We start from the raw sequence: 26942 nt of genomic DNA on the forward strand, positions 1-26942 counted from the left end.
ATACATAGGCCATGGACACAGGACAGAATGATCTACCAAAGGTGAGCCCATTTATATTAAGTAAAAGAAATGCAACAGCTGCAGCTACAGAACGCAGCAGTAATGTATGGTTTAGCCTTTCATGTCTGCTGACAAATTCCCGCTATCGGATAGTCACCATTCGAAGCAGAGCCTGCTTGTCTTTCACGCTTTCATTTGTACAGCCTGCTCATCTGTACACAGCTGCCGCAGGGGAACATGTGTCAGGTTTATGCCTCGAATGTCGTTTCTGTAGTCACACACCTATAGCCACACACGCAGAGGCACATGGCTGCACAGAGGGTTGTAGCAGACATCACAGGGAAGCAGCTGCATGCATCTTTTTTGGTACATAGTTGTGTAGACTAAAGTTATGGAGACAGACTTGAAGGGAGACATCTCCAACATTGATAAAATGTAAGTACAAAAGACACATCATTGGATGGATATTGATGATGTTGTTTCAGTAATGACATCATCCATAGACTCCTAGTGTCTTTGCTTTGCTTCTCTATAGTGATCACAACATAAATTGCTTGTCTTGTTTGACTTCCTTGTTCACCAAAGTTGAGCAGATTGTCGCCGTTTTCAACGCTTCTACCAGACAAAAAGCTTGGGACCATTTCTCGAAAGCCCAGCGAAAGAACATAGACATTTGGCGAAAGCATTCTGAGGTTGGTGATTTTATTATTACTTTCTATCCATCATCTCACAGCTGGATTGACACAGAACGAGTGTGATTGTAGCTGGACATAGTGTATTCAGCAATATTTATGGCTACCATTTTAGCTGTTAATCAACTGGCCATTATACGGTCTCATCTACAGTATGAATTGCTCCCATTGCTCTCATTATGATAATAGTCATTAAATAACACTGAGAGAGCAATGTGTTTTTATTTTTCATGCAAAATTTGGGAATTCATTGGAGCATTATGGTTACTATCTAAAATAATGAACTGAAGTGGTGAATTTAGGAACAGTATTTTCAACTAAGGATAGAATTAAGAATTATTTCTGAAAAATATCTTTTTAGAAGTCATCATGATCTGTTTTTAAAAGCAGTATTCTGTAGCACAGATTTATTTTTCTTGTTGTGCCGTCTTACGGTCATTATGAGATGACTTTGCCTGAAAATAAAATAGAGAATTTCTTTCCTAAGTAACGACTTAAGCATATTAAGTCCAGAATTATGACATACTCCTTCCTATTTGTTTTATGTTTATCTTTAAAAAAGTAGATACATCACTTGTATTGATTCTAAGTATCATGCTTGCAAAGAAACTAGCATAAATGTAATCGTACTACCACACAGAGTTAGCAGTGTGGGACCATGCATGTGTGACTGTCATAAGCATGAGCAGAGGAAATGGGATTCTAACTCGCCTTGCTGCGAGTGGCAGCAAAGGAAGCGCTAGACCTCATCCTGTGTTTTGGTCATCCAGCTTTCGTTTTTAATTCAGTATATACGCTATGAGCCTGTATTTTAAAAAGTAAGTACCGCTGTCTTTGTTTTCTTTCTTTCTTCTTTCTTTTTTTTTTTTTTTAAATATGAGCAACTTATATACACTTGGTTTGCCTTCATGTAGTACAGTATGTTGATTGTTACTATCACAGTCCTCTAAATGATTTTTCTCTGACTCAGAATAAAAACTTTAGAAGGTAAGGTGCACTTATTTAATTATTTTGTAGTACACTTCTAAAATAAGTGTTGTACACTTAGTTCGAGAAACACTGAAGTGCTGTGATATAAATCATTTGGATAACATTTTAAGTGCCCATTAACTAATGCAAAATTACAGCTGAATACCAATGGCACTAAATGTAACATCCACATGCATACCAAATGAATTCTTTATTATCAGTGCTAATATGGTGAATACCAAATGACTTCACAATAATGGGACACTTAAAATAAAATGTTAGCATAATTTATTGGTACAAATTGTATTTTGCATTTTGTTCACAAATATTTCATATAAGGAGTGGATAAAGCCTTTGTTCAATTGAAAGTTGGGAAGTTGGGGATTGTTGTTTGTCTTATCTTTTAGAGAAGTATGAAAATATGATTTGCTAGTAGATTATTTCAATTATATTAAGACCATCCCTTCTTAAACTAACTTTCTATAAAGGGATGTGATGTGTCATTCATTTGCTGACTTCTAAATTTTTAATAAACTGAAATGTGTAAGACTTGGACTTTACAGAAATGTTAATTCACTACTCATTTCTTCAAATATTATTGCCTTTTGTTTTTCTAAGAAGAGGACAACAAAAACAATTCAAAAACTTGCGAAGGCTCTTGCTAAATCAATATATTTTAGAAATGCCTGTTTTTCAGATGTGAAATGTGATGGAAATGTACAAAATGGCATCCTTGATCTAAATCGTATTTTCTATCCATGACATTATCTGCTAATTTTTTTAATTACCTGATCACCTTCCCTTTTTTTCTGAATTTGGGAAAGTTTTGCTAAAAACCCAAACCCAAGCAAACACTCATACACATATACATTCTCCATGGGACATTCTTGGCTTTTCTGATAAGGTAGACATTGATGCATCAAGGACATTTATCTCCTAAAGAGGGAGTAAATGTAAGCAGATGTCTGCTCGTGTGTGCAGTATACTTCCCCAGGAAAAAGTGCAGGTGGTCTTTTCCAATAAGGAATTAAGAAATGGCTCGCTAATTTCTTCCAGAGGTGCCTCTGATTGCATAAGACACTGGTTGACAATTTACCTTTTAATCACTTTTTTAAAAATTTGAAATTATTCTCTTGTAAAATGCCCACTAATTAGCTTCCTTGCCTTTGTTGGGATTAATGGACACGTTTACATTTGTCAGAATATTTGAGATCTGCCGATGAACCAAGGGCACAGCTCAAGGGAAATGCCTTCCCTTTTTTCATGCGGTCCCTCTCTGACAGCTTATTGTTAATTGCACAGAGCTGTGGTCGGACTCCTCAATGCTGTCTCCTCCTTCCACGCGACTCTTCCTTGTTTCAGAGATTTCAAACCACCTCTTTGGGAATTAAGGTCTTTGTTGGCAGAAAAATTAGCTGTCTATGGACTGAAAAGGCCTACACTAATCACAGTGCAGCATCCCCGTGTTACACCTGACAGGATTATTAGGACAAAATAGAGTCCTCTCAATCTTCTCAGTGCTGCCATTAAAAAGCCAGCCACTACACCCGCGCCGGCTTTTCTACCCAGAACAAAGACCGTCTAGACTCCCACAAAGCCCGTGTGTCTGCTGACCGTTTACCTAGTGAGCTGTGCAGGGGCTCCCTGCCGGCATGCCTGCCCTGGCGGTCGTCGCCCAGAGACCAGGCTGTCCGTGCTGGCACTCGTTTTGGATCAGGATGCAGAGATTTTCAGGACAGTGTTATGGGGCTGGGTCTTTTAAATCTGAGGCAATCTGGGCATAGGGACAGAGGGTGAGAATTTTTTGCTTAGCATTAGGCACCTACAGTATAGAGCACTCCATCTGCACTGGCTGCTCTCAGCTCCCTTTACCATCAGCAGAGAGAACTAGGCACTTTTAGGGTGAAGTTAATGTGACTTTGTTCAATGGAGTCACCCTACATTTGGCTGGATGAATCCTAGCCCAAGTGGCAGATAGAAGCAAGAATTATCTATATGTTAAGCAAGCTGACAATCTCTGTATCAGTCAGCTTTGTACACAATTTTAAGCATTATGTCTGCTGTTAAAGCATTCTCCTATGTTTAGCAGAACTAAAAATCACTTGACGTGGAGACTCACTTTCTCACTTTCTCTCTTGTTTTCCCTGAGTGTTACCTTCGATAAACTCTGTTTTTTCACAGGAAGAATTCCCTGTGCTACTGTTGCTATAAATACTCATATACAAATAAATATGATTACAATGATAAATGATGTATAATTAAAATCAAAGCAGTATTAAAAACAGATAGGAAATAATACGTAATGACTTTATGGAAGTTAATACTGACAAAAGGTCATTTTGGGTTTTAGGAGCTCCGGAATGCTCACAGTGAACAGCTTATGGGAATCCGCCGGGAAGAGGAGATGGAAATGTCCGATGATGACAGTGGTGACAATCCCAGTAAAAAGCTGAGAGTAGATGATTCAGGTAAAGCCAAATCCCTCTATAATGTCAAGTATATACAACCTGTTTTTTTAAAACCAAACAAAAACTTACATATGAGAAGTGACATATTAATAGCTGATTATATAAGACAGTATCTTATTTTAAACCCTCATAAATTAGTTATTTGAATGATGCAAGCTGTCTCTAGGAGGTGTCTGTCACCTACTATGATCTATAATAATGAAAATTCTCCAGTTCTGCCCTTGGCTGGAAGCATTATGTTTCTTTATCATGCTCTCTGCAGTTGTTCATGACAGTACTTCATTCCATGGTTGTAACAATGTCTTATTATGAGACCAGTTGAAGTTATGTTTTAGTCAGTATTCTCTAAGCTTTACTTTTCTTTTCAACAAATGCATAATAATGTATAAACTCTGTAACTAATAACGCCATACCATTTTAACTGTATGATTTGTGGAATTAATTTTTAAGGGTACATATTTCACAATATGGTACTGCATACTGCATTAATTTGACACTCATTAGATGGCTATCATGAAAGAAAGAACAAGGGTGCATGTAATATAAGTAAAAAAAAGCAACTTTGTCAACCTTCTACAAGTACTCTGCTATCCAGGGTGGGTGGACACCAAGAGGTGGCTCAGAAGCTGCCTGAATTACTGACTGGTGACATGATCTGTGTGGATACTTTGCTTGATTTCTTGACATCAGCTTAAAAAGTTGTGAGTAGCTAACAAGGGTTTGCATGTTTAGACACTCATCTTCAGAAAGAAAATTTACTGAAGCTTAAATCTAAGCATGACTGGGAACTGCCAGCCAGCAGTGAGCTTTAAGGAAGGTAAAGAGGGAGGGAGTAATATGGAAAGAAACTACGAGTCTGATGATGAGGATAATTTTGATCTAGTCCTTTGCATACAGGCACCATATTAAGAAAGGAAAGAATTCATGTTCAATGGTTTCAAATCCTTCAATCCAGCACAAAAGTGTGGATTCAAGCTTACATAGACAAGAGCTCTTTGGCTCCTCCTGTGACAAGATGCTATGTGAGGTCGAATGACTCCAGTGAAGAGCAAAAGAAGGAGTGTCATTCTAGCAAAGAAATTTTTACTATGACATCTCTCTTGAGGGGAGATTTAATATTTTTCCTGGAAGAAAAATGCAACAATAAAACCTGTAAAGGGCAGCCTTAATTTTTGCTTGGCCAATTGTGTGAATTTGAATTTTCTAGACACCATTAGCAGAATGTTTGGAGCTGAGACAGTGGGTCGCTGCAGACAAAGCACTGCTAGCAATCAGAGATTTTTATGAATGTCTAATCATTTTACCTTGACTGTGTCCACTCATGGGGGGAAGTCATTAGAATTAACAACAGGAAGGCAGAGCCAGAAATACCCACAGCCTACATGCCAGAAGAGGAGTAATGATGTTTTGAACTGTCATACTTATCAATTCAGCTAGACTTAATGTATGCACGCTTAGGGCAGAGCTATGCCAGTCGTTCTTTTTGTAACATCACAAATAGGAAAGCATGTTTGATTTTCTTCCATGGAAAGGGACAGTTCTATCAAAAGTTTTGATATCTGAGATTTCTACAGCATTCCATCCCAAACAACTTTAGTTTGTTGGTATTGTTATAATGTGGGCACTTGAGTCCCCTCAGTGATAACAGTAGCAAACCCAGTACTGCGTTGCATACTAAATAAAAATTTAGCAGTATGAATTCACTTGAGTACTTGTCCATCATTGTCCGTTGTACCATTCATCATCCTCTTGATCTTAGTGGAGTCGATGCAGCCTGCTGCATACGTAGAGTCATCCAGTTCTAAAATTAATTTTATAGCTTTCTTCTTCCAACATTACACTCTCAACTAAAGCAAGTACATTTGATTCTTCTCTCATAGACAACAGGGGGAACTTGGAGTTAAACCAAAAAAGTTATTGTGTATAAAACATTGGTAAATGAAAAGAAAGGGAGAGAAGGACATTCATTTTTTCATTTTTATGTACAGAGAAGTGATTCTTCCTTCCTTCTTTTAGCATTTTTAAAAAATTACTATTTGTGTTAGCTGCCTTCTCTTTTTCTTTCTTTTCAAGTATGTCATTCCAGAACCACCTCTTTATCTCACTGGAGTGGCTATTTGTATTCACGGTAACCTCTGTTCTACAAAGAATGTCTTTTAAAGAATCTTTTATCACAAAGAAACAATTCTGCACAGTAAGAAAACACTGACACTTTCTTTATTTTTAACCCCTTTTCTTCAAACGTTTGCCTAAATGCTTAACCATGGGAAGGGCAAGGCTTGAATAATACAAAGAAGATATTGTGCCTCTTCAATTCAAGGACAGCATGCACACATAAAGGCTTAAAACTCTAAATCTGAAAGCGGCTGAAGCAGTGAGACATGATGAATTGATTTGGATAGTTCCAGAGTTCTGGATTGCCCATCCTGCCACCCCAGTGATTTTCTTAAGGACATTATTTTTCAGCCTGCCCTACTCGACATTCGGAACAAGATTCCTGGGAAGTTACCATCCCCAAAGCTACAACAGGTGACAGAGATTCCCCCCAGACTCCAACACCTGTGTCAGGTCTTTTTTTCGCTAGTTCACCTAGTTAAATCACCTCTAGTACGAGGAAGCTTAATTAATTCAACAATTTAGAATGGGTCCTAAGACCTCATTCTGTCTTCATATACAGTTGGACTTGATGTTCTTTGAGGTCTCTTCCAACCATAATGATTCTATGATTCTATGATTCATAAAGTGTAGTTTCAGGAGTCTCCTAGTGTAATTTCTTCTGTTAGTCAAGCCTTTTTCATTCAGAAATAACTCCACTTCTGTGAGCAGCTAGGTAATACGGTGCTGAGCGTGTCACATTTCCTCACAACTAGACTAGTTAGAATGAAAACGCTCCTCTGGGATATAGAGAAACCTATTCATCACCCTGAAAGAAAGAGCGTGGATTCCAGACCCAACATTTGAAAACACAGTGCAACACATTTAAGCCCTGAGGCTGTGCAAAAGGACTTCAGTGCCTGAATACTTATCCAGCATTGCTGAACTTCAGGTTTCACAGGAATGTTACAGTGAGCTGAGGCCGTTGTAGACAACAAATTCTGGAGATTTGGGGTAGATGGTGAAAAAGCTGTTATTAAGAATGATTTGCATTTTTTCTTCAAGACGTGCAAGATATGAAGTCATGCAAGAGATCAAGTTGTGGTGCATATTAGAAATCTACAAAGAGCTGTTTGTTTGGAAATATTTGGGCTTGCTACTTGTGACAATGCAGAACAGCTCCAGAGGAACTTGTTGCAAAGTGCATCACTCCATTCTAGATTCAAATCCTCTTCTTTTGTCTGCCAATTACTCTTCTCCTAGTTGTTTATGAACTTGATTTACTGGTATCAGTGACTGAGTGGCAGAGCTGGAATGAGAATTGGGACCTCTGTTCTCCTCAACCTGTCTGGCACCCTCTAGTCCATGCTTCTGGGCTGAGGCACTGCCTCCTGCGTGAAGACCTTCTGCTCCTCCAGGTGTTTTACAGGTCATTCTCCCCAGGCTTAGTTAGTACCCTACTCTGTCATGTGCAAGCTGAATCTTCAGGGAAAAGAAAGGCATCACTACCTGCTTGTTTTGTTGGAGAGCATCTCACCCCCTGCAAGAACCTTCCGGAGAGCCACCCAGGGGATCCAATAAGTTGGCTGAACTATCATACATGCCTAGTTTGTGGGAAATCCTCCTAGTTTCACAGACTAAAGGTCATTTGCATTATGAGGAAAGCTGGCAAAAGGCTGACCTGAGACTGAGTGAATCTCACCTGTGAGATCAGCTATTCCTTTAGAATGCCTTTTTATTTTTTTTTTCCCAAAATTCAGCATTTAAACAGTGATTTTTCTGCAGTGTGGATTTTGGAGTTTGAAAGGGACAAGAGGATTGCTGAAGTAAAGCTGGGAGATTGCTAAGAAAAAAATAATAATGATGATTGGCAACTCAGTTAATACATTTGAAAGTCAAGGCGCAGCTACTGAAGCATTAGCTCAAGGGAAAAAAAAAAAGAGATTCAGCACAGGAGTCTAGAGGATATACAAAAATCTTCAGAACAATCAGGATTTATGGATGCTTCATCTCCCACCTGCTGGCACTGGGAGTAAGGATCCACATGTAAAAGCCTCCAAAGTAATTTTAAGAATTAGTGAAGTGAAGCTGCATGTTGTAGAAAAGAGCTGAAGTTTGGTTTATGCCTAGAAGGCACCTGTAATTTTACTTTAAGGGGAGGTGGGTTAATCTCTTCCTTTTGCAGTTCTCGGCGCCGTGCCACTAATTCTAGCAACTCCAACCTCAGAGGCGAGACACTGTGGCTGGCATTGCGTAAAAGAAAGAAATGCACAGTGCTTGCAGAGGGACATGGGAAGGATGGTCACGTGATTAAGACTTTAGACTGGGATCCCAGAGCTCTGGGCCAAATCCCAGCTCTGCTACATACCCCTGTGTGGACTAATCAATGAATTTGCCTTGTCTCAGTACCCTACTATCAAATGGAGGCAATGAAGCTTACTTTCATTCAGCCACTGCCTGTTCTGTCCAGGTGGATGATAAGTGCCTTGGTATAGGGCTCTCTCCAGCTCAACAGAATTGCAATAGCTCACTCATTGGGCCTCTGGAGCATTTCACCACCATTGCATGACCTGCAATGAAGTAACTTCATAACATCTCGGGGACTGCATGCAAGTAATAAATTGCTAGTTAGGTAGTGCAAGCCCAGTTTGAACACGTAAGATTAGTGCTGCTTTCTAAGTCATGAGAGACATCCTCTATGGCAGGATTTTCAAACGTACCTAAAGTAGGTGCCAAACTTAAACATTGAAGCTCTTACTGTCTTGAACAGTAGCCTGGACCTTTAATGCTCTCCTGAACTGATCTGTCCTGTTTGCAGCATCAACTAAGTCACTTGCCATAGGAGACAGGATGAATAGTGGGCAGTCCATCTCACAGAAGAATGTAAGTCCTTGTGAAAGTCAGTATTTGAAAATTGCACCCTGGTGCACACAGCATAAAACAGGCTTTGTGATATTGTTCATAAGTCTATCTTGAAAGTTGCAAGCCTGGCAAGTCTTCAAGGAAAGCCTGAAACAACACCAAAGTGATCTGTGATGCTTATTCCTCTTTTGTCTGCAATTCAATCCTCTTTTGCTTTCTCTAAGGCTTATATGAATGCAGAGATGCACATGTGGAATAGGAACTGTGTTTTATAGCTGGATTAAACTGGTAGGAAAGCTTTATATAGCTTGTTGCAACTTTGAATAGAAATTGCTGAGCCCCAGCTGTGTGGAGCTGAGCTTTGCTCTTCCTTTTTTTCCAGCTGTCCCAGCGTCACAGCAGATCTCATGTCAGATCTTTTTCTTCCTCCTGATCCCAGGGACCAGATATTTCTCCCTTCCTTTCTTGTAAATCTAATCTTTTGGGATTTATGGGAGATTTTGATTTAAACAAAAGTCTGATATATTTTTCTGTCATTACCTCTCCATCCCCTAGCTTTTTAGCATCAGATTTTGTGAAAGTGATACTGGTATTTAACAAGCCCATAATTTGCCCATTTTCCTCTTAAACACTTGTTCATAAAGATAATGTAAAATAACAAAATATATTTACTTTAGAAATGAATGGGCTGGTGTTGCTTTTTTCCTCAAACAAATCAATACCATTTCAAAGCCATCAGCAGCTGGTGTCATAATCAGCCCTACCATAATAAACATATAAAGGCGTGCAAAGAGGAAAGTAAACCCTGTTAACAGAAGCTACTAACCAGTTTTTATAAGCAATCTTGAAGAAAAGAATGTATTTAAAATCTGAAGCTCTGAATTGTCACCGTACTGTCTCAGTCCCCTCTCTGGCTGGAGAAGACAGCTGAACAACCCTTTTGAGCTCTGCAAGTGGAGTAACTTCCCTTTGAATGGAAATGCTCTGGACAGAGCAGACAATCAGCTTTACTCCCTGGGACCATCAGGGATGATCACTAGAAAGCAGCACAGGATGATTACTCCCTCTACGCCAGGAAAAGTCTGCTCTAGTGTCTTTCACAGCATGCCAGTTCAGAGCTGTTATCATCAGGCAGACTCCAATTTTGTGCCTTAAAATGCATTCAATTTTTCCCACAGCTTTTGCAAAAATAGACTGAAATTCAGGAAGCATGTAGGCAGGAGCCTAATTTTATGCCCCTGGTTTTATGTCCATTTGGCTCTAATAATGCTTCTTGTGCAGCTGAATTTAGTAGAAGTGCCTCGATGAATCAGGGCAGAAGGTAGTTGCCAAGTCTGTCTTCCCTGGGGAATAAGGACGACCTTGTCTTGTCCCAGGTACTGGCCCAGTTCCTCTGGATCATGCACAACACATCGACTTTGGGATGAAAGTCTGTGCCAGTCCTGTGGACACAGCAGTGAAGGAGTTTCAATTTTTAGAGGAAACAGACACTTCAAAGGCATTTTCCTAATATGGGTTTTAGGAGGATGTCCCTCTGTGCCAATCCTGTGGACACAGCAGTGAAGGAGTTAACCTAACTTTCAATTTTTAGAGGAAACAGACACTTCAAAGGCATTTTCCTAATATGGGTTTTAGGAGGATGTCCCGTTTACTACAAAACAAGTCTGTTGAGCTTTGATGCTTTTCAACTGCCAGAAATACTATTATCTAGATTACATTTTATCATGTTTTCTGGGTATTTCATACTGATAAGGTTTTATGCAGGATCATTACATATGAGAATAGATTTAATCCTGTTTTTAGTAAGCTTTAAGGACACTGAGGGATTATTTATGTAATAAGATGCAAAGTTGCTATGGAAAACGCTATAGCAACCTAACATCTTCACAAAACCAAGCAGCCACTTGTGACAGCAATCTAAATTTACAATTATTTTAGTGTCATTTTATTGACATTCTTGGTATCTCATTTTGACAGCATGTTAAAATATGTTTTGTGTTCATGCTAGAACAAAATTAACAGCATGTTGTTGGAACGAAGATGATGCTTATAATTTTTGGAGATAATTTTAGCATATTTCATTTTGTGTAAATACATTAAAATAGTAGTGAAAAGAAGTTTGGATGCATCCCCTCTATTTGTAATAGAGTAAACAATGCACGTTGAAAGTGATATTTTACAAGTCAGTGAAAGCTAAACTGTTTTTATTTTCTTTGTATCTGAATGAAAATATTTTTAAGAAAGAAATGATTTTGTTATTAGAATTTATTTCAAATCCTATATCTTTTATTATAACTTTCCCAGTTCAGGATACAGGCTATAAGTTTTCATTAGGTTTCATAAAGCACGGCATCATTTCTGAATGTGTAGATATGCAGTTTGATAGGGAATTGTCATATTTAAACAGGACTTTTCTAAAACATAGGATAACAGTACACATTGCCCCTTAGGAGGTTAAATAAAAAGGGAAAGAAAAAACAAACACAAAGCAACAAACCAGTCTGAACTCTGTCCTGTGCTCATTGCTGTTAATAATGAAACTCGCATTGACTTCAATGGGAGCAGAAGCAAGCTCTGTATATTGATTTTCTCCATCCCCCTCCATTAAGAATCCTGAAGTGCAGCTGTAACATTGTTGAAGTGGGATGTTGGCAGCAAAATCAATAAAAGACAATATTAGAACATATGCTGTTTTCAGCTTCCTCACAATCTGATATAGCTGGTATTAGCATTCTTCTCCAAATTACACTTCATGCTTTCTATAAAGTGACCTTCCTTATAGTGCCTTCTCCAATATAAAGCTTTTGTACTCTTACTCTCATATTTAGCCTTCAAGAGAATGAGCCCTATTTATAACAGTGAAGACGGTTCATTCTGAACAGAGCATAAAGAAGAGATTCCTTCAAGAGTGGCTTCAGCCTAAACCCTATTTCTGACCTCCAATGAAAGATCATTTCTATTATTACTTAAACTAAGCTCTTGGTTTTAAGTTTTCACAATTATGCTGCCCTTTAGCCCCTATTGCTTTTAGAAACACTTTTCACCCCAGCACATTAGAGAAGCTTGCAGATATTGCTTGAGGTGGAGATTTAGGTACCTTCTTATCCACTGTTAAATCCAAGAAACGTCAGCCATTGCTAAGGTGTGGGAGGAGATAATGATCGGAAAGCAGAGTTTTTTCCAATGTCAGTACAAGCTTCTCCACTTGTAATCGCAGGTTTGGAGAGCATCCTTATGTCATGAAACATGCAAGGCTGGCTGAAGTTTCCAAAGCATTAAAAGCTGCCTTTTCAAAGTATGCAGCTCCTTGTTCCTTGTGTGTCCAGCTGACTGTCAGTCTGTGATGTGGTGGCATGCCAGGAGTTAAAAACACACCCAGCAGAGCTCATGCTTGAAGCTGGATGGCCACAGAAACTGCCAAAACTACTACTACTTAGTGATGCTGGTTTACTTTGGTGAATGAATCTTAGATTCAGAGGAGTTTCATGATGTCCTGGTCTTTGGTTTTGGCTTAAAGACCATCTCAAGAAAATAAGCTTTTTACTAATGACACATATCCATAGTATAGCATTTTTGTGACCAATATATTACAGAGTCATAGAATCATAGAATCATTATGGTTGGAAGAGACCTCAAAGATCATCAAGTCCAACCTTCTGCCCAATGCCACCATGCCCACTAAACCCACTAAACCATGTCTTGAAGCGCCACATCTAAACGTTTTTTGAACACCTGCACGGATGGTGAGTCCACCACCTCCCTGGGGAGCCCATTCCAATGCTTAACGACTCTTTCAGTGTAGAATTTCTTCTTAATATCCAGCCTGAACCTCCCCTGGTGCAACTTGAGACCATTTCCTCTTGTCCTGTCGCTAGTTACCAGGGAGAAGAGCCCAACCTCCACCTCGCTACAGCCTCCTTTCAGGTAGTTGTAGAGGGCGATCAGGTCTCCCCTCAGCCTCCTTTTCTCCAGACTAAACAACCCCAGCTCATTCAGCCGTTCCTCAGAAGACTTTTTCTCCAGGCCCTTCACCAGCTTTGTTGCTCTTCTCTGGACTCGCTCCAGCAGCTCTATGTCCTTCTTGTAGTGAGGGGCCCAAAACTGAACACAGTATTCAAGGTGCGGCCTCACCAGCGCAGAGTACAAAGGGATGATCACTTCCCTAGTCCTGCTGGCCACACTATTTCTGATACAGGCCAGGATGCTGTTGGCCTTCTTGGCCACCTGGGCACACTGCCCACTCATGTTCAGCCAGCTGTCGACCAACACCCCCAGGTCCTTTTGTGCTGGGCAGCTCACCAGCTACTCGTCCCCCAGCCTGTAGTGTTGCATGGGGTTATTGTGACCGAAGTGCAGGACCCGGCACTTGGTCTTGTTGCATGTCATACAGTTGGTCTCGGCCCATCGATCCAGCCTGTCCAGATCCCTCTGTAGAGCCTTCCTACCCTCCAGCAGATCAACACACCCACCCAGCTTGGTGTCATCTGTAAACTGACTGAGGGTGCACTTGATCCCCTTGTCCAAATAATCCATGAAGATGTTAAACAGAACTGGCCCCAACACTGAGCCCTGAGGAACACCACTGGTGACCACCCACCAGCTGGGTTTAGCTCCATTCACCACCACTCTCTGGGCACGGTCGGCCAGTCAGTTTTTCACCCAGTGAAGGATTTGAACGATTTGGTTCATAAAGTTGAAAGCCAAGTGGATTCAAAGCTGCTTGGAGGTGAGCGATCTTCTTTTAGGCTTACTTGGTTTTGGATTCATGGCACAGTGAAGAGAAAACAAAGAACAGTTCTCTAGGATGTGAAATGACAGACTGAAGCACTAGATACCATAGCAAAACCATACCATTTTATTCCACTTCTCCACTCATTCCAACATGTGACTCCTTGAATACTAGCATACAGAACTCTAAAGGAGGAAAATTTGTTTCTTCTGTGTTAAAACAAAGTTGGTTTGTTTTGTTAGCTTTTTTTGTTTTAAGTAGGAGTTCTAATTGCCTTTTTCTTTTTTGCCTTTCAACGGGCAAAATAGTTTGCAACCTTTTTGTTTATTTATTCAGCCCTCCACATATTTGATAAATTGCAGGTTTCATCAGGTGCAAGAACTGTGCCAAGCATGTCTTTACAGCACTTATATCCAGTGACTTCTGAGCTGCTTCTCCAGCTGCCAAGTGCCCACCTCACATGTCAACCGTGGATCTCTCTGAAGAGATTTGTGTGGTTGCTAGTCCACAACACCAGTTTCTTCATTGCGTCTTTGTCATGTGCCAGATATAGACTGTCTTCCTTCTTAAATTTGTCTGAGCTCTGGAGACAAGTGAGCACTTTTAATAGTCGAGGAAGAACATGATAAGAAGCAATAGCTCTCCCTGTGTTGTTCTATTATCAGATAGTCATCTGTCTCATCATGTTCTGTTGATAGGTTTTGAGATGTCTGTGCTGTTAGACCTTGATCCCACAAGCTACTGCCTGCTGCTCAGGGTGTTTGCACTCACCTTCTGCTCAACACCCACAGATACAAAGTCCTAAGCAGTGGCTTACCCAGAAAGTCTGGTACAAGGAGTATTTCACAGTTGTTTCTTCAAAGTTACACACTTTTTGCAAATTTCAATAGATTGTGTGTTTCTGAAAGGACTGGAAATACCACTAAGCTCTATAGAACCCTGTCATCTGCAAGTCTGCAACACATTTTATTTTTTCAGTAGTTGAGAAAATACCCACTAAACATGTTAAATTGTGGAGAAGCGCAGTGGCTTTTTGCAGGTACTGAGTATGCTGGAGGCAGGATGGAGAGGAGAAAAGGAGGGTTTGGCTTGCAGATACAGCTCTTCTGGACACCGTTCCATTCACATAAGGGATAAATGGCTCAAGAAATGCTGTCTCTGAACGTGAGGGTCAAGAAATTACAAACTTCATGTGATCATTTTTTTATGCCTTCTAAAGCTGTAAAAACATATTCCCATATTGAAGATCCATTTTTATCTAAGGCCAAAGTAACTGAGCAAATATTTCAGTATTATGCACATTTTTAAAAGAAAAATTAGGTCAGCCCTCCAGTCCAGTACAAGGTCAGAGAGAGAGTTGGATAAAAGCTTTCCTGAAATTTAGAGTGCAATAGAATTTTGTACAAAGGTGATTTATCCTCACATTTATAGAAGGCACGTTACCTTTACCAACAAAATTTGCCTATTATGAATCAGAACAATTCAAAACACCACAGTCACTTCAAACACTCAGATCAGCCCTTTCTTCCCTAATGAATATGACAAATTAAGGGATTCACGTGCACACTGTCAAGTTTGTTTCCAAGTAGCAATGACAGTTTCTTCGTAAGTCCTACAGAATATTTTTTTCAAGTTGCAGTGGTGCTGGGCCTGAATGCAATTCCTAGTTCGAATGCCAACAGTAGCAGTGCAGCCATGCATCTTGTAAATGCCAGTGTTTATTGTTTTAAGTCTGAATAAAAATATAGCAATTACTTTGACTCCTAAGAAATAACTGTCAGTAACCCACCTATACAGAGGTTTACCTGTACACAATAACGTTTGAATATCCTAGGTAATTTATGTATCACATGCACACACATACATACAATCCATTTATGCAATATACATAAGATTAACATAATGTATATGAAACACTGAACATTCATCAGCATCGCTTGTGCTATGTGGAGTTCAAATGCCTGTACCCTCAGTTGCAAAGCACCATTAATACAAGCAGTGTTTTTCCATTACTGATGTGGGAGAGGGTCATCAATGCCGTTTGGCATCTCCCCAGTAACAAGTGTTTTTCTTACTTGAGTGAACATTCTCCTTCCTCTTTGAGACTAAAATCTCCTTTGTTCATTCTCAGTGTTACAGGAATACAGTCATTTTTTAAATATAATTGATTAGAGGAAAAAATCACTTCTTCTGAGTTCTTAAAAGCACAGTCTCTGTAAAAGTGTTGAAACAGTTCCATTTCTTGATTAGGGAAAAAAAGTAGAACCTCTAAAAGAGATTCAGTACTTGATTAATTATATTTAACTAAGGCAGCAGTTATTAGTAAACATAAAGTATAAGTATCTGAAAAATTCATCTCATCACAAACCAAATACTCTAAAAAGCAGTCAGAAGGAGTGGTTTTCACTGAATTTTGAAAATATCTGAGAACTACTCCTGTTTTTGATCAAAGTCATACCCCTACATTTTCTTATGATGGCTTGCTTCCTACACCCCTAGTTCAAGAGAAGAACCAAGCAGGAAAGGCAACACAGCAACCAACCCAACTAACAGTCCACCCATCACAGTTGTCTATGCAAAGCCAACTCTTCCCTTTCCTGTCTCCCCTTAGGCATAAGCCAAGTCAGTTGGGCTTGGTACATATCATGGGTGGCAGTAGAAGAAATGCAGCCCAAAAAGGAGAGGAAACAAGGACCCTTTGCTTTAAAGAGGCGACCTGGAGAATCTAGTCTCAACGGAGCAGATTAACTAGCAACTGTCAAAATATCATTTACAAGCTATGTGGATTGCTGTTCTCCAAAGAGATGCTGTCAAGTAAAATAGGCCTAAAATGTGACAGGCTTTGATATTATTGTAACAGGGTGGTCTCTTCCAAATTCTAAATACGCATTTCAGTAATGTGATGTGACATCTTTGTAGGAAAAGCCCAAAACACTTAATGTTGCAATTTACCTGGGACAGAACTGGGTAAGAGGGGACTGGAGAGCATACTGCAAAATAAGTATGAGTGAGGGAAGAGAGAAAGATCCGGAAATGTCAGGGAAGTAGGAATTACAAATGAACAAAGAGATGGACTCATGCGTTTGGAGCTGAAGGAGGAAGTAAACTGAATGGAGCCAGTACAGAGGTAAAAGAGAAGAAGGTATGAAGAGAGGATTAGAAAGATTGACTTAAAGCAGGAGATTAGCCTTCTGTCTTTTGAGCCCTTTAGAGAAAGTTGATTCACTGTTCAAGTGAGTTTTCTGCAGCTATGAGGTCTAGATCAATGATCCCAAACTGAGCTCCTGAACCAATGATCACTTGTAAGACTGTAGTAAGTAATCTGCGTCTTATTCCTAGGACTGGCTAAAACAGTGAGATTAAATTGCCTTGTTAGTGTTTTTAATTAAAAGTCAGAGATTGTGAGAGTGTGGTGAAATAGAGCGCTGGTACTGATCCACAGTCTAGAAAGTTTGGAAGCCACTAGTCCAGAAACTTAAAGCAGAGGTTTTCAGTTAATGATCTCTCTAGGGCTTTAAATAAAATGTCAGATACCGTGAGACTCATCGTAACACCACAGGAGTTGGCAGCACTGCTCTCTGGGGCATTCTTGGTCCACTGCAGAGCCAGCATTTGCATGCTACTTTTTGTTATTAGGCCCAGCTGGACTGTAATCTGCCCTCCCTAAAAAACTTTGCTGTTTGCAAAGAGATATGCGTCATTACACAAGAAATAATATGCCTTCATAAATTACTGGTGAGCCACATGTGTAGTAAACCGAGGAAAGAACAGTGCTCTTGCTGAAGTCTGCTAAGCAGGAAGAAGTTTTGTAAACTGAGAAAATCTCTCTTCAGAGAAATGCTTTGGTTTTTCAAATGTTGCATCTGTCTATACTGGATGGAACGGAAAAATTGCAGTTAAATGATGGTGCAACTTTTTCTTTTTTCTTTCTTTCTTTTTTTTTTTCCTTCTTGTTTTTTGGCAGCATCCTTCCATTTACTAATTGTTCGCCAGCAAGTTTTATGTGAATAGGAAGCCTGAAAATAATTCTCATGAGTATTCAATTTGAACATCTGGTATCATCATGAATGTAACTGGTATAATGAGCTTCTCTGCATTGAACATAGGCTGCATGGTGAGGAAAGGACTGTGAAGCAACTGCACCTGAATAAAGCAGGTTTTGTAAAAGAGTAAATCTCCCTCCCAGTGTGTGGGTCCTAACTCCCACTAACATTAATGACAATAACCCCTCCTCATATAGGATAATTAGTGCCCTTAGAGTTTAAATTTGCAGGTACTGAGACATTCAAATGAAGTGTGCCTAACATTAGAAAAAATGTGGAAATTGCTTCATTGTTTGGTTACATTATGTCTGAAGGGGGAAAGAAAAAACTGTTCATGGCTACGTTAACTTGTAATTGCCCCAAATTATTTATTTTTACACCATTCTAATTCTGTTTTCAGAGTTTATTCAGACTAGTTAGCTAGCTGCTTTCAAGCTTTAACCAAAGGATTTTTTTTTTTAAAAAAGCCAAGTGACATAGTCTGTTTTTGTGGAAACATGGGAGGGCAGTGGAAGAGGCATTTATTAAAGAATACAGTATAGGAATATTGTTGCTTTTATCTGCTAATATCCAACATATTTCTATGCACCCATCATTGACATCCAAGCACTATTTATACTGATGATCAGATATTTAGTAACTGTCCATAAAGAAAAGAAAGTGTCCTTTAGGAACTCAAGGCAATGGATCAAAACTGCTTCAGGTATCGGAGAACTCAGGAGGATGACATTGTTGTAAAGTGGGCTGAGAAGATGCCTCAAAGTGACAAAGGTGTACCTTAATCTTACTCTTCCAGAAAGCTTCTTGGAGATACCATCAAAGGGTTTCTTTCCCAAATGCCCTTGAACTGTGCACAGAACATACGTAACTAGAACTTCTTCTCAGAGCTCAGTTTTTATGGTAGGATTTACCTACCAAGTCAGGTGTGAGACAAATGGATCTATACCAGGGCAGTTATAAATAATAACAACCTCAACTCATTCTGCCAGGAGCTGACAACTAGTGCAGAGGGATAATAATATAGAGAGAGGGACAGCTTTGACAGTTCGTGGTGGAGACATAGGTTAACATTTCTCTAGTTGCTCAGTGTTTGTCCCCACCTCAGAGGCCATCCAGCTTTCCATTGGCAATGAGGGCCGTGTCTTCCTTCCCACCACCTCTCAGACCTCCTGCAAACCCGACCTTCCCACCCACCTCAAGGTGTGTGTTGCTCACTGGCATCACCTCACACACACCCTGCCACTGAGTGACCACGATGAGATCCTCAGACTGTAGCACAAAATTTAATTTCCTATGGGCTGGAGCACTAAGTAGAGCATTACAGGGTAAAAATTAATGAGGGTCCAGTGGTCCCATCTAGTCTATGAAACTGGAAGTTTTTTCTCTCGAGGCAGCCCCAATCTCAGCATCACCTTTTCCTGACGCATGCCAGCATGCACACACCAGTGCATCCTCTCACAGTTCCATGTTCAACATAAAATGGGGCCCATTACTCACTTTTGAACACTTCCTCCTTACACCCGGTAACTGTTAAAAATGCCACTGCCTTTCTTGTGCTACCACCAGAAGTCCTGACACACTTCCTTTTCTCTTCCTTCACATACTGAACTCAGGTCCAAAATTTTTTTTTGTTCTTGTTTAGCTCTTCCTAGAATCTGACCTCTGCCTTTATTCTGTCAAAATTCATACCCAGACCTTGTGACCTCATGTTTGACTTCCAGGAATTCCTTTTCTTTGGCCCTCACTTGAGCCCTTTCTCAAGATAACACACAACATATCTCCTAAGACCATCTACACTCTACTTCTCCTAAGACCATCTTCCTTAAGAATGACAAATGCCATTATTATATAACTTACTGTTTTCTACAGCATCAAGACATAGCTCATGCCCTTCCAGATGCTCCAGAAACATTTTTCCTTGCTGATTTTCCCCTGGTTGTACTGCTTCATTGTTCGCCTATTTGAAAAACAAGCGAGCTAGCTAGAGGCCAGGGATAACTTTCATTGTTTGTATTTATAGTTGTGAACTTTGCGTCCTTATTTCTCTCCTCTCACATTTGTTCAGTCCCTCAAGCTGAAAACTCTTTGAAGAAGTAGCTGTGTCTTGCAAGATGGCTTTTTTTGACATTGTAAATGCTCTGCAATGGGAGTGATGCAAAAAATTACCGTAATAACAGCCATCATTTTGACATTTTTTGGTGCTTTTCTTGTTGCTGTTATCAAAGGAGCATTATATAATTTAAAACCTTGTTTTCAAGTCAGGAAATTAAGATAATGGCATTATCAGAACTCAGATGGCAGGAAGGCAGGAAGGTTTGGGAATATGCTCTTGATCTGTTTTCATCCATGTCATTGTATTGATACATTGGCTAATGTTCCAAAACCCTGAGAAATTCTGCTGAAGAGGTTAGACTAGAAGTCTGAAGATAGACAAGTAAGCACAGAAGTTTTCAGTTTTATGATCTATTTCTATACAATTATAGAAGAATCTAAAGAAAAAAAATCTATAGAAAAAATCCCGCCAGGAAAACCTAAGGGAAGTCTGTACTCTTGAACTTACAAGAGGGTTTTCTGTTGTTGTTAGTGTTTGCTCATTTGTTTTTCAGATACTACTTCCAGATTTCCTCAAACTCCTGAGATAACTACTGCCTAACTGCCTATGCGTTTCAACTCAAGAGTGTCCCTAGTATGCAAATTAGTAGTCTGTTAATGTTAACTGTAATGTTATTAGGGCATCATCTAATGAGAAATGCACAGTGCATTAGTAGAACTGATAGAAAATTTTGAATTCTCCCTAATTTCCTCAATAAATAGATACATTCAGAGATGTGGGGTGTTCACTTTACTTCCTGGCCACTATGGCATGATGTGAGTCATAAAATACTGCAATTACCCTATATCACCTGTGAAGACTTACTCTGCATTGGCTCCAGTGGGCGTTATTACGTATTAGGTTAAATGCAGTCACAGAGCACCAACTAACAGTAAAAGGTACAGATCAGTACTACTCATAAAGAAAGCCCGTTCCTAAATATCCGAGATGGGTGCCCTAGAAAAATAAAGTTAATTGTTTGTTTCCTCTGAGACATTAGTCAATGAATATGTCCTTAGACCTCAGTGGATTTCTGATCAGCCAGTCACTTCTTGTTTTAGAAAGAGTCTCTTTCTGATTTGGGTCTAGCCTGGGTCCTCTACATGGAGTCTATCTTGCTACTGAGGCTGTTGCCAAATTGTATACAGCACTTCTGCCTCAGCACAAAGAAATCTCACTAACCTCTTAGATGTCCTCAAAATATCAATGTGAAGGTTTCCCCCACTTACATATGTCTAATGTTCCTCCAGCTGCTTCTCTGAGACTGGCAGGTATCATTTTGCATCCCTCAGTGAAAGTGCTGTAAAGTGTATATTGAACTGGTTTCCAGCTGTGTTTGTTTGGGTAAGAATATTTTCTTCTGCTCGCAGCACAGGCAGCTATTTGGGATTCTTGTCAGAGTTTTCTCTTGATGTAGCTTCCTTGTATGTAGTTCTTCTGTAAATGCTTTCAGCATTCATTGTCTTTTTATCCTAAGACTGTTTTTAGCATGTCTCAGAGAGGGATTTTGTAGATGAGTATCTGAACTACCAAACTTAAAATGGCTTGAGAAGTAGCATTGAGATGAACCGAGTAAACTTTTTTTTTCCAAATAAAGCTACATTCGTCAGCTTTGTTGAAGTCTTCGCAAAAATTTCTGTAAAAATTTGAAAGGTATTTACTTTTTTAAATGCAGATTCCCTTTACCACCAAATTCTCCTCTAATTTTAATTTAGTATTCAATTAATTGCCTTTCTTTATATAATGTGTAATAAAGCATGTATTATTATATATAATTATTATAAGTTAAATATAATTTAAAATACAATTAGTTTTATATATAATAAATATTTTGTCTGGAATCAAAAGAGACATTGATCTGAATCCAGAATTATTTTAATTTTAATGCACTAAACATAAATATCTTAAAATTATACTTATGTTAGGTCAACACAAAGAATATTTCTGATTTTGTTTAAAACAGCTGCCCAGTGCTGAATGAGCTGGAGTCCCTGGGGTCCACCAGATAGCTTTCTGTGACTTATCCTCCTTTTCTGCTAACCACTCTGTCTGCACGTGTTAGGAACTGACTATTTGTAGCTTTAAATTGAATAGCAAAGGAACTACATGTATTTAATGTCATATCATTTGTAGACTCTTATCTATAATTAATTCATTTAAAAGCTTGTGACAATTTAGTATTCTGTTACACTGCTGCTGTATGTGTTGCATCCTCCTTATTTAAGGACATATTTCTACCTTGGACTCTGTCTTTAATTGCTTACTATGAATGGCTAGGAAGATCACCAGAGTGTATAATAATGTTGATAAGACATTGTACACCTCTAGGAATCTTGCCTGATCTCACAAACTGATCCCTACTGTATTCTTATTCTCCCACTTTAGGTTGTTTGGGATATTTCCATTTTGTCTTAAAATAGATTGTAACCTCTTCCAAACACAGCCTTTGTCTTCTGGTGTCTGCAGTCTAGAATGACAGTGCACCCATCCTTGGATGGGACTTCTTGGTGGTACTGCAATGTAATATTTTCATATAGGTTTTAATACGGTGTACTAAATATGATTTTAAAATAATGAGATAAAATAAAGGCATTCAGAGGTGTAACTGATTTTTTTAGCAGTAAAAAATCTGTAGTGTATTTCTACAGGAAAAATGGGCAGTTACCTTCACTGCTCATATATTGTGTGTCTTGTTCCATTTGGATGAGTTATTTTTTAAACCCTAATAGATTTATCACCTACAGGTTACTTACTTTTGCAATATGTCGTAGCCCTTTCCGTTCTGCCTAACTGGCTGCCCCTGTAGCAGTCTTCTCGTACTGTCCCTGGCCCCACTCAATAGCCTGAATTCACCTAGGGGGAGGACAAAAAGCAGAAGGAGTTCTCCAGCCGGGCTGTAGTGTGACCCAGAAAACACACAACAGCAGCCTTTCCAGGTAGGGCAACCTCAACCTTGGCTGAATCTGGGTCCTAACCCACATTTCAGTGGGGACAGTGATTAGCAAGTACATAGCCCCTACGCCCTCCACTTACACAGCAGCTCTCAGAAGTTTTTTAAGAGCTGAATTAGGTGATGGTCAGCAGATGAATTACTGCTCTCAAACCACTGTAAAAACTTGAGTACACCCATGACAGTCTCCTTTCACTCTCCCAGAGAGCAGAAGGGTAGGCAGTTTCTGGCTAGAATTATTACATTAAAAAAAAAAAATAAAAAAAAAAAGTTTAAATTGTGGGAAAGTCTAATTGGTAGGAGTAAGAGAATACAAATGACAGAAAGACTTTTGACCAAGGTCTGTAGTGACAGGACAGGGGGCAATGGTTTTAAACTGAAAGAGAGTAGGTTTAGATTGGACATAAGGAAGACAATGATTATGATGAGGGTGGTAAAACAGTGAAACAGATAAGTTGTGGATGCCCTGTCACTGAAAGTGTTCAAGGTCAGGTTAGACAGGATTTTGGGTAACCTGATCTGGTGAAAGATGTCCCTACCCATGGCAAGGCGGTTGGACTAGATGATGTTTAGAGGTCCCTTCCAACCCAAACTATGTAATTTTAACTTGAGTTTTTGTTAGACTGAGGTTTTCATTTGTTTAACCTCTTTTTCTTTTTTTTTGAATCTTTCTTTTATTATAGCTTGTTGGCTTTTACCAAAGGAAAAAAAAAAAAAAAAAGAGTTGCAAAGGATTGCATCCTCTTATTTGCCCATTGGACTCATCATTGCAATTTCTTGAGGGTAAATTTTGTCATGGAAGGATGATTACATGCTTTTCAGACCAATTTAATTTGATGTAACAATACTGTAACTGTTGCTAAATCTTCCAGAGAGATTCTGTAGAATATCCAAATTAAGCGCAATAACCAATCCATGTCTGTACTTTAATAGTAGCTCACTGTATTTTATTTTGGATAACACACTTGTACTATTTAAAATTTGTAAAAATTATCTGACAAAAAGGTAGATTTGTCCTACAAAAAAGTAAAGCATTTTTATTAATAATGAAATATTGTGACATTCTAAATGCTAGTATAATTTCACAAATGTGTTGAATCATGTTATCATGGGGAACAGGGGACTCTTTATCTGCAGAAGGTCTAGTCAAGAGAGGCCTAACATCAAATGGAGTTAATATACAATTTCCTATAATTTGGAGTTTAACCACATTGCTGTTGTAGGTGGGCAAGAAAGAATTCTGTGATACCAAGCCTGAAATCATTTAATCAGGAATGTAAATCAGTTATGTGCTTCAGTTACCAAATGTTGATAGAATTGGCTATGGTAGATTGTTGTTTTTTAATTACAGCTGCTCTGTAATGCTGTTGTGTTACCAGGTTCGAAGAAGGAAAATAGTATAGCATGGCAGTTTGCTATGCCAAATGACCACTGCTACTGCCAAGTATAAATCCTACCAGGAGTGGGTTCTTCTATAGGATGATAACCATGTCCCTAAAGTAACGAATGCCACGCTTCCCTATATGTATTTATGTTTGGATAATTTATTTAACTAATGTTCCTAGTACATGCTTTATAGCCTTCTGCCTTTTGCTACACAAATTCTAGCTTATATTGCAGACTGTTCAAGTCATTTGGCAAATGTAATTTCCATCCCTGCATACTAATCGATTTCTTCACAAACACCTGCTATCAGTTATGATAATAAAAATGCCATTCTAAATTGAAAAGGGGCCAAATGGAGCTTCCTAAGGAAATGACTTAAGTGTCTTTCAATGCCTTTAATGTAGTAATGTTCTTGTAGTGCAACACTTTTTTTGAGCATTTGCATTTTATATAATTTTACTCTATTACATCATTTTTCTGTCTAAATGGTTCCTCATAACCATTGCTACGAAGTAGTTCATAGCGAGATTGGAGAGGAATTTCTGTGTTTCCTCTCTCGTGGGACTAAATCTAGCAACTTTACGTAGTCAAAATTCCTTAGCACAGATCAGATTGGAACATCTGGCTGCTACACTAGTATAAATACTAAATAGCTGTATCAGTTCCTATAACATCACTGGGAGAACGTTGTAAAGTTGGTGGGTGCCTTGCCCTTGGACTGCATGCCACTTTCTTCCTAAAATATAAGCCCAAATTTAGCAGCCAGATTGCAAGTAGTGTTTGAATTATCCAGAGTTGCTTTATGGCTCCTTCTATCCCAGGAAATAACTTCCCAGCAACAGTCTTTGCCAGAACCTAATCATTTTCAGCTCTGCTGCGTCTTGTCTCGGCTCTGAAATGTCTCACTGGCTTTCAGCTGTATTGTCATTTCCCCTGACAATGTCCTCTGCATTATTTGTAAGGAAACAATCCATTTTACTGATTTCTTCACATTTTCATTTTCTCTTAGCTCTAGCCGCCCAAGCATATGCGCTAAAGGAAGAGAACGATAGTCTTCGATGGCAGCTGGATGCTTATAGGAATGAAGTGGAGCTCCTGAAACAGGAGAAAGGACAACTCTTTCGAACAGAAGAAAGCCTTACAAAGGACCAGCAGCTGCAGTTCCTACAACAGACAATGCAAGGCATGCAGCAGGTATTGCTAAGGAAGAAAAGAACAGGCCTTCTTTTTTAGGAAAGGGGTACCATGGCGCTGTGCTGTACTCAAGACTATTAGTCATGAAGGCCCTGATTTCTTTTCAAAGTCAAAATCTTATGGATTTTAGATAGGAAAAAGGAGAGGAGAAATTGGAGAGATATTTAAAGACAGTCATTTTAGGAATTCATAAACTGTAAACCCATTGATCATTCAAGAAAACACCTTATGTGTGTTCTAGTTAGGAGCAAATTACTTCGGTACATCCCCTGTTGCTCTCCTCACTTAATCCAATTGGCCCGAATTCTGTACAAAAGTTCAAGAAAGTTTGTCCAGTGTAGCAGAGCCAGTGTTTGGTGGCTTCATTTGCATTCATATGCATCTTTAGATGCATCTCTGCTTCTCAGCTTTGTCTTTTTTCTGCTCTTGTTTAAGGATGACTGAGACATCTCCAGCTTGTCCAGACTACCCTCCTGCTAACTTGCAAGTGGATAGCAACATCAATGCTATCTCCCAAGCTTTTATCATTTATAATGACCCAGGATGTAACCTTTTCATTCAGCCAATTTTTTAAGCAGTTTAGTGCAGCAACAAAGCTTTTTCTCTGACACTAGTCAGCAAGAAACTACCAATGTGTTGCTGCGGGGGGCAGCGGGGGGGCAGTTTGTCATAAGCATTCTCCCTTATTTGTTAGTGTGCTCCTGACATTGTGCTGGGCAAGTCTTGGCAAGCCCATCCAGACTGCTCCCACTGGTCCGTCTGACAGGTCTAACTAACTAACATATATGCACACCTTACTCAACATGCACGTCTATAACAGCTTTTCTGCCCAGACACTTGCATTCAGCTGATATGTGACAGAGCGCAAGGGCATTGGCTCACCACGACACTAGATTGGGCTCCCATCTAAATGGAGCTTCTCGAGATGTCACTGCAGAGGTTAATTTTGCCTCCTTCATCTGTGCCCTGAAGCAACACGTGCATTCCTCTATCACTCCTGGTTGTTAGATTCCAGAAGGGGACAAGTTGTACCCATTTCCAGATTGTACTGACCTACTTTTTCATGACAAAAACCAGGAGACATTAATTTACATATGAGCTGCCTGGTTGGGTTAGGAATTGCATGGCTATCACAGTACCCATCGAATTCAACAAGTCTGCAAATCCCACCTAACACCAAATAACAGTGCACAAGACAAGCCTACATGTGTCTTTATATGAACATAAGCCCCTTTCAGCCTGCAGAGTTTAAAAAATTAGGGCGATTTACGGTATAGTGGGATAATTCTAAACAAAATATTTGAAAAATAGAAAATAAGTAATTGATAATTCAGGAATAAAATCTTTCCCGAATTTAGGAATGAAGTCATTAATCAGAAGTACTTGAGGTTTCAGTATACTTGAGATCTGCTTGAGATCTATTCATGATCTATTCTGGGTGAAGAACTGGCTGGCCGGCTGTG

The 26942-nt window shown here is 39.3% G+C and overlaps 1 protein-coding gene across 1 annotated transcript; it reads left to right on the forward strand.

Annotated features, from left to right (window-relative positions):
- Positions 1-11: 11 nt before the first annotated feature.
- ENOX1 (ecto-NOX disulfide-thiol exchanger 1) lies at positions 12-25518 on the forward strand. Its single transcript, XM_009709529.1, has 4 exons — positions 12-246; positions 586-692; positions 4012-4129; positions 25301-25518. Exons 1-4 carry the CDS (start codon positions 12-14, stop codon positions 25516-25518), a joined length of 678 nt encoding a protein of 225 aa, XP_009707831.1.
- Positions 25519-26942: the final 1424 nt, after the last annotated feature.

The sequence above is a fragment of the Cariama cristata genome, unplaced genomic scaffold, assembly GCF_000690535.1.
Source record: "Cariama cristata isolate BGI_N322 unplaced genomic scaffold, ASM69053v1 scaffold21081, whole genome shotgun sequence".
Taxonomy (NCBI): Eukaryota; Metazoa; Chordata; class Aves; order Cariamiformes; family Cariamidae; genus Cariama; species Cariama cristata.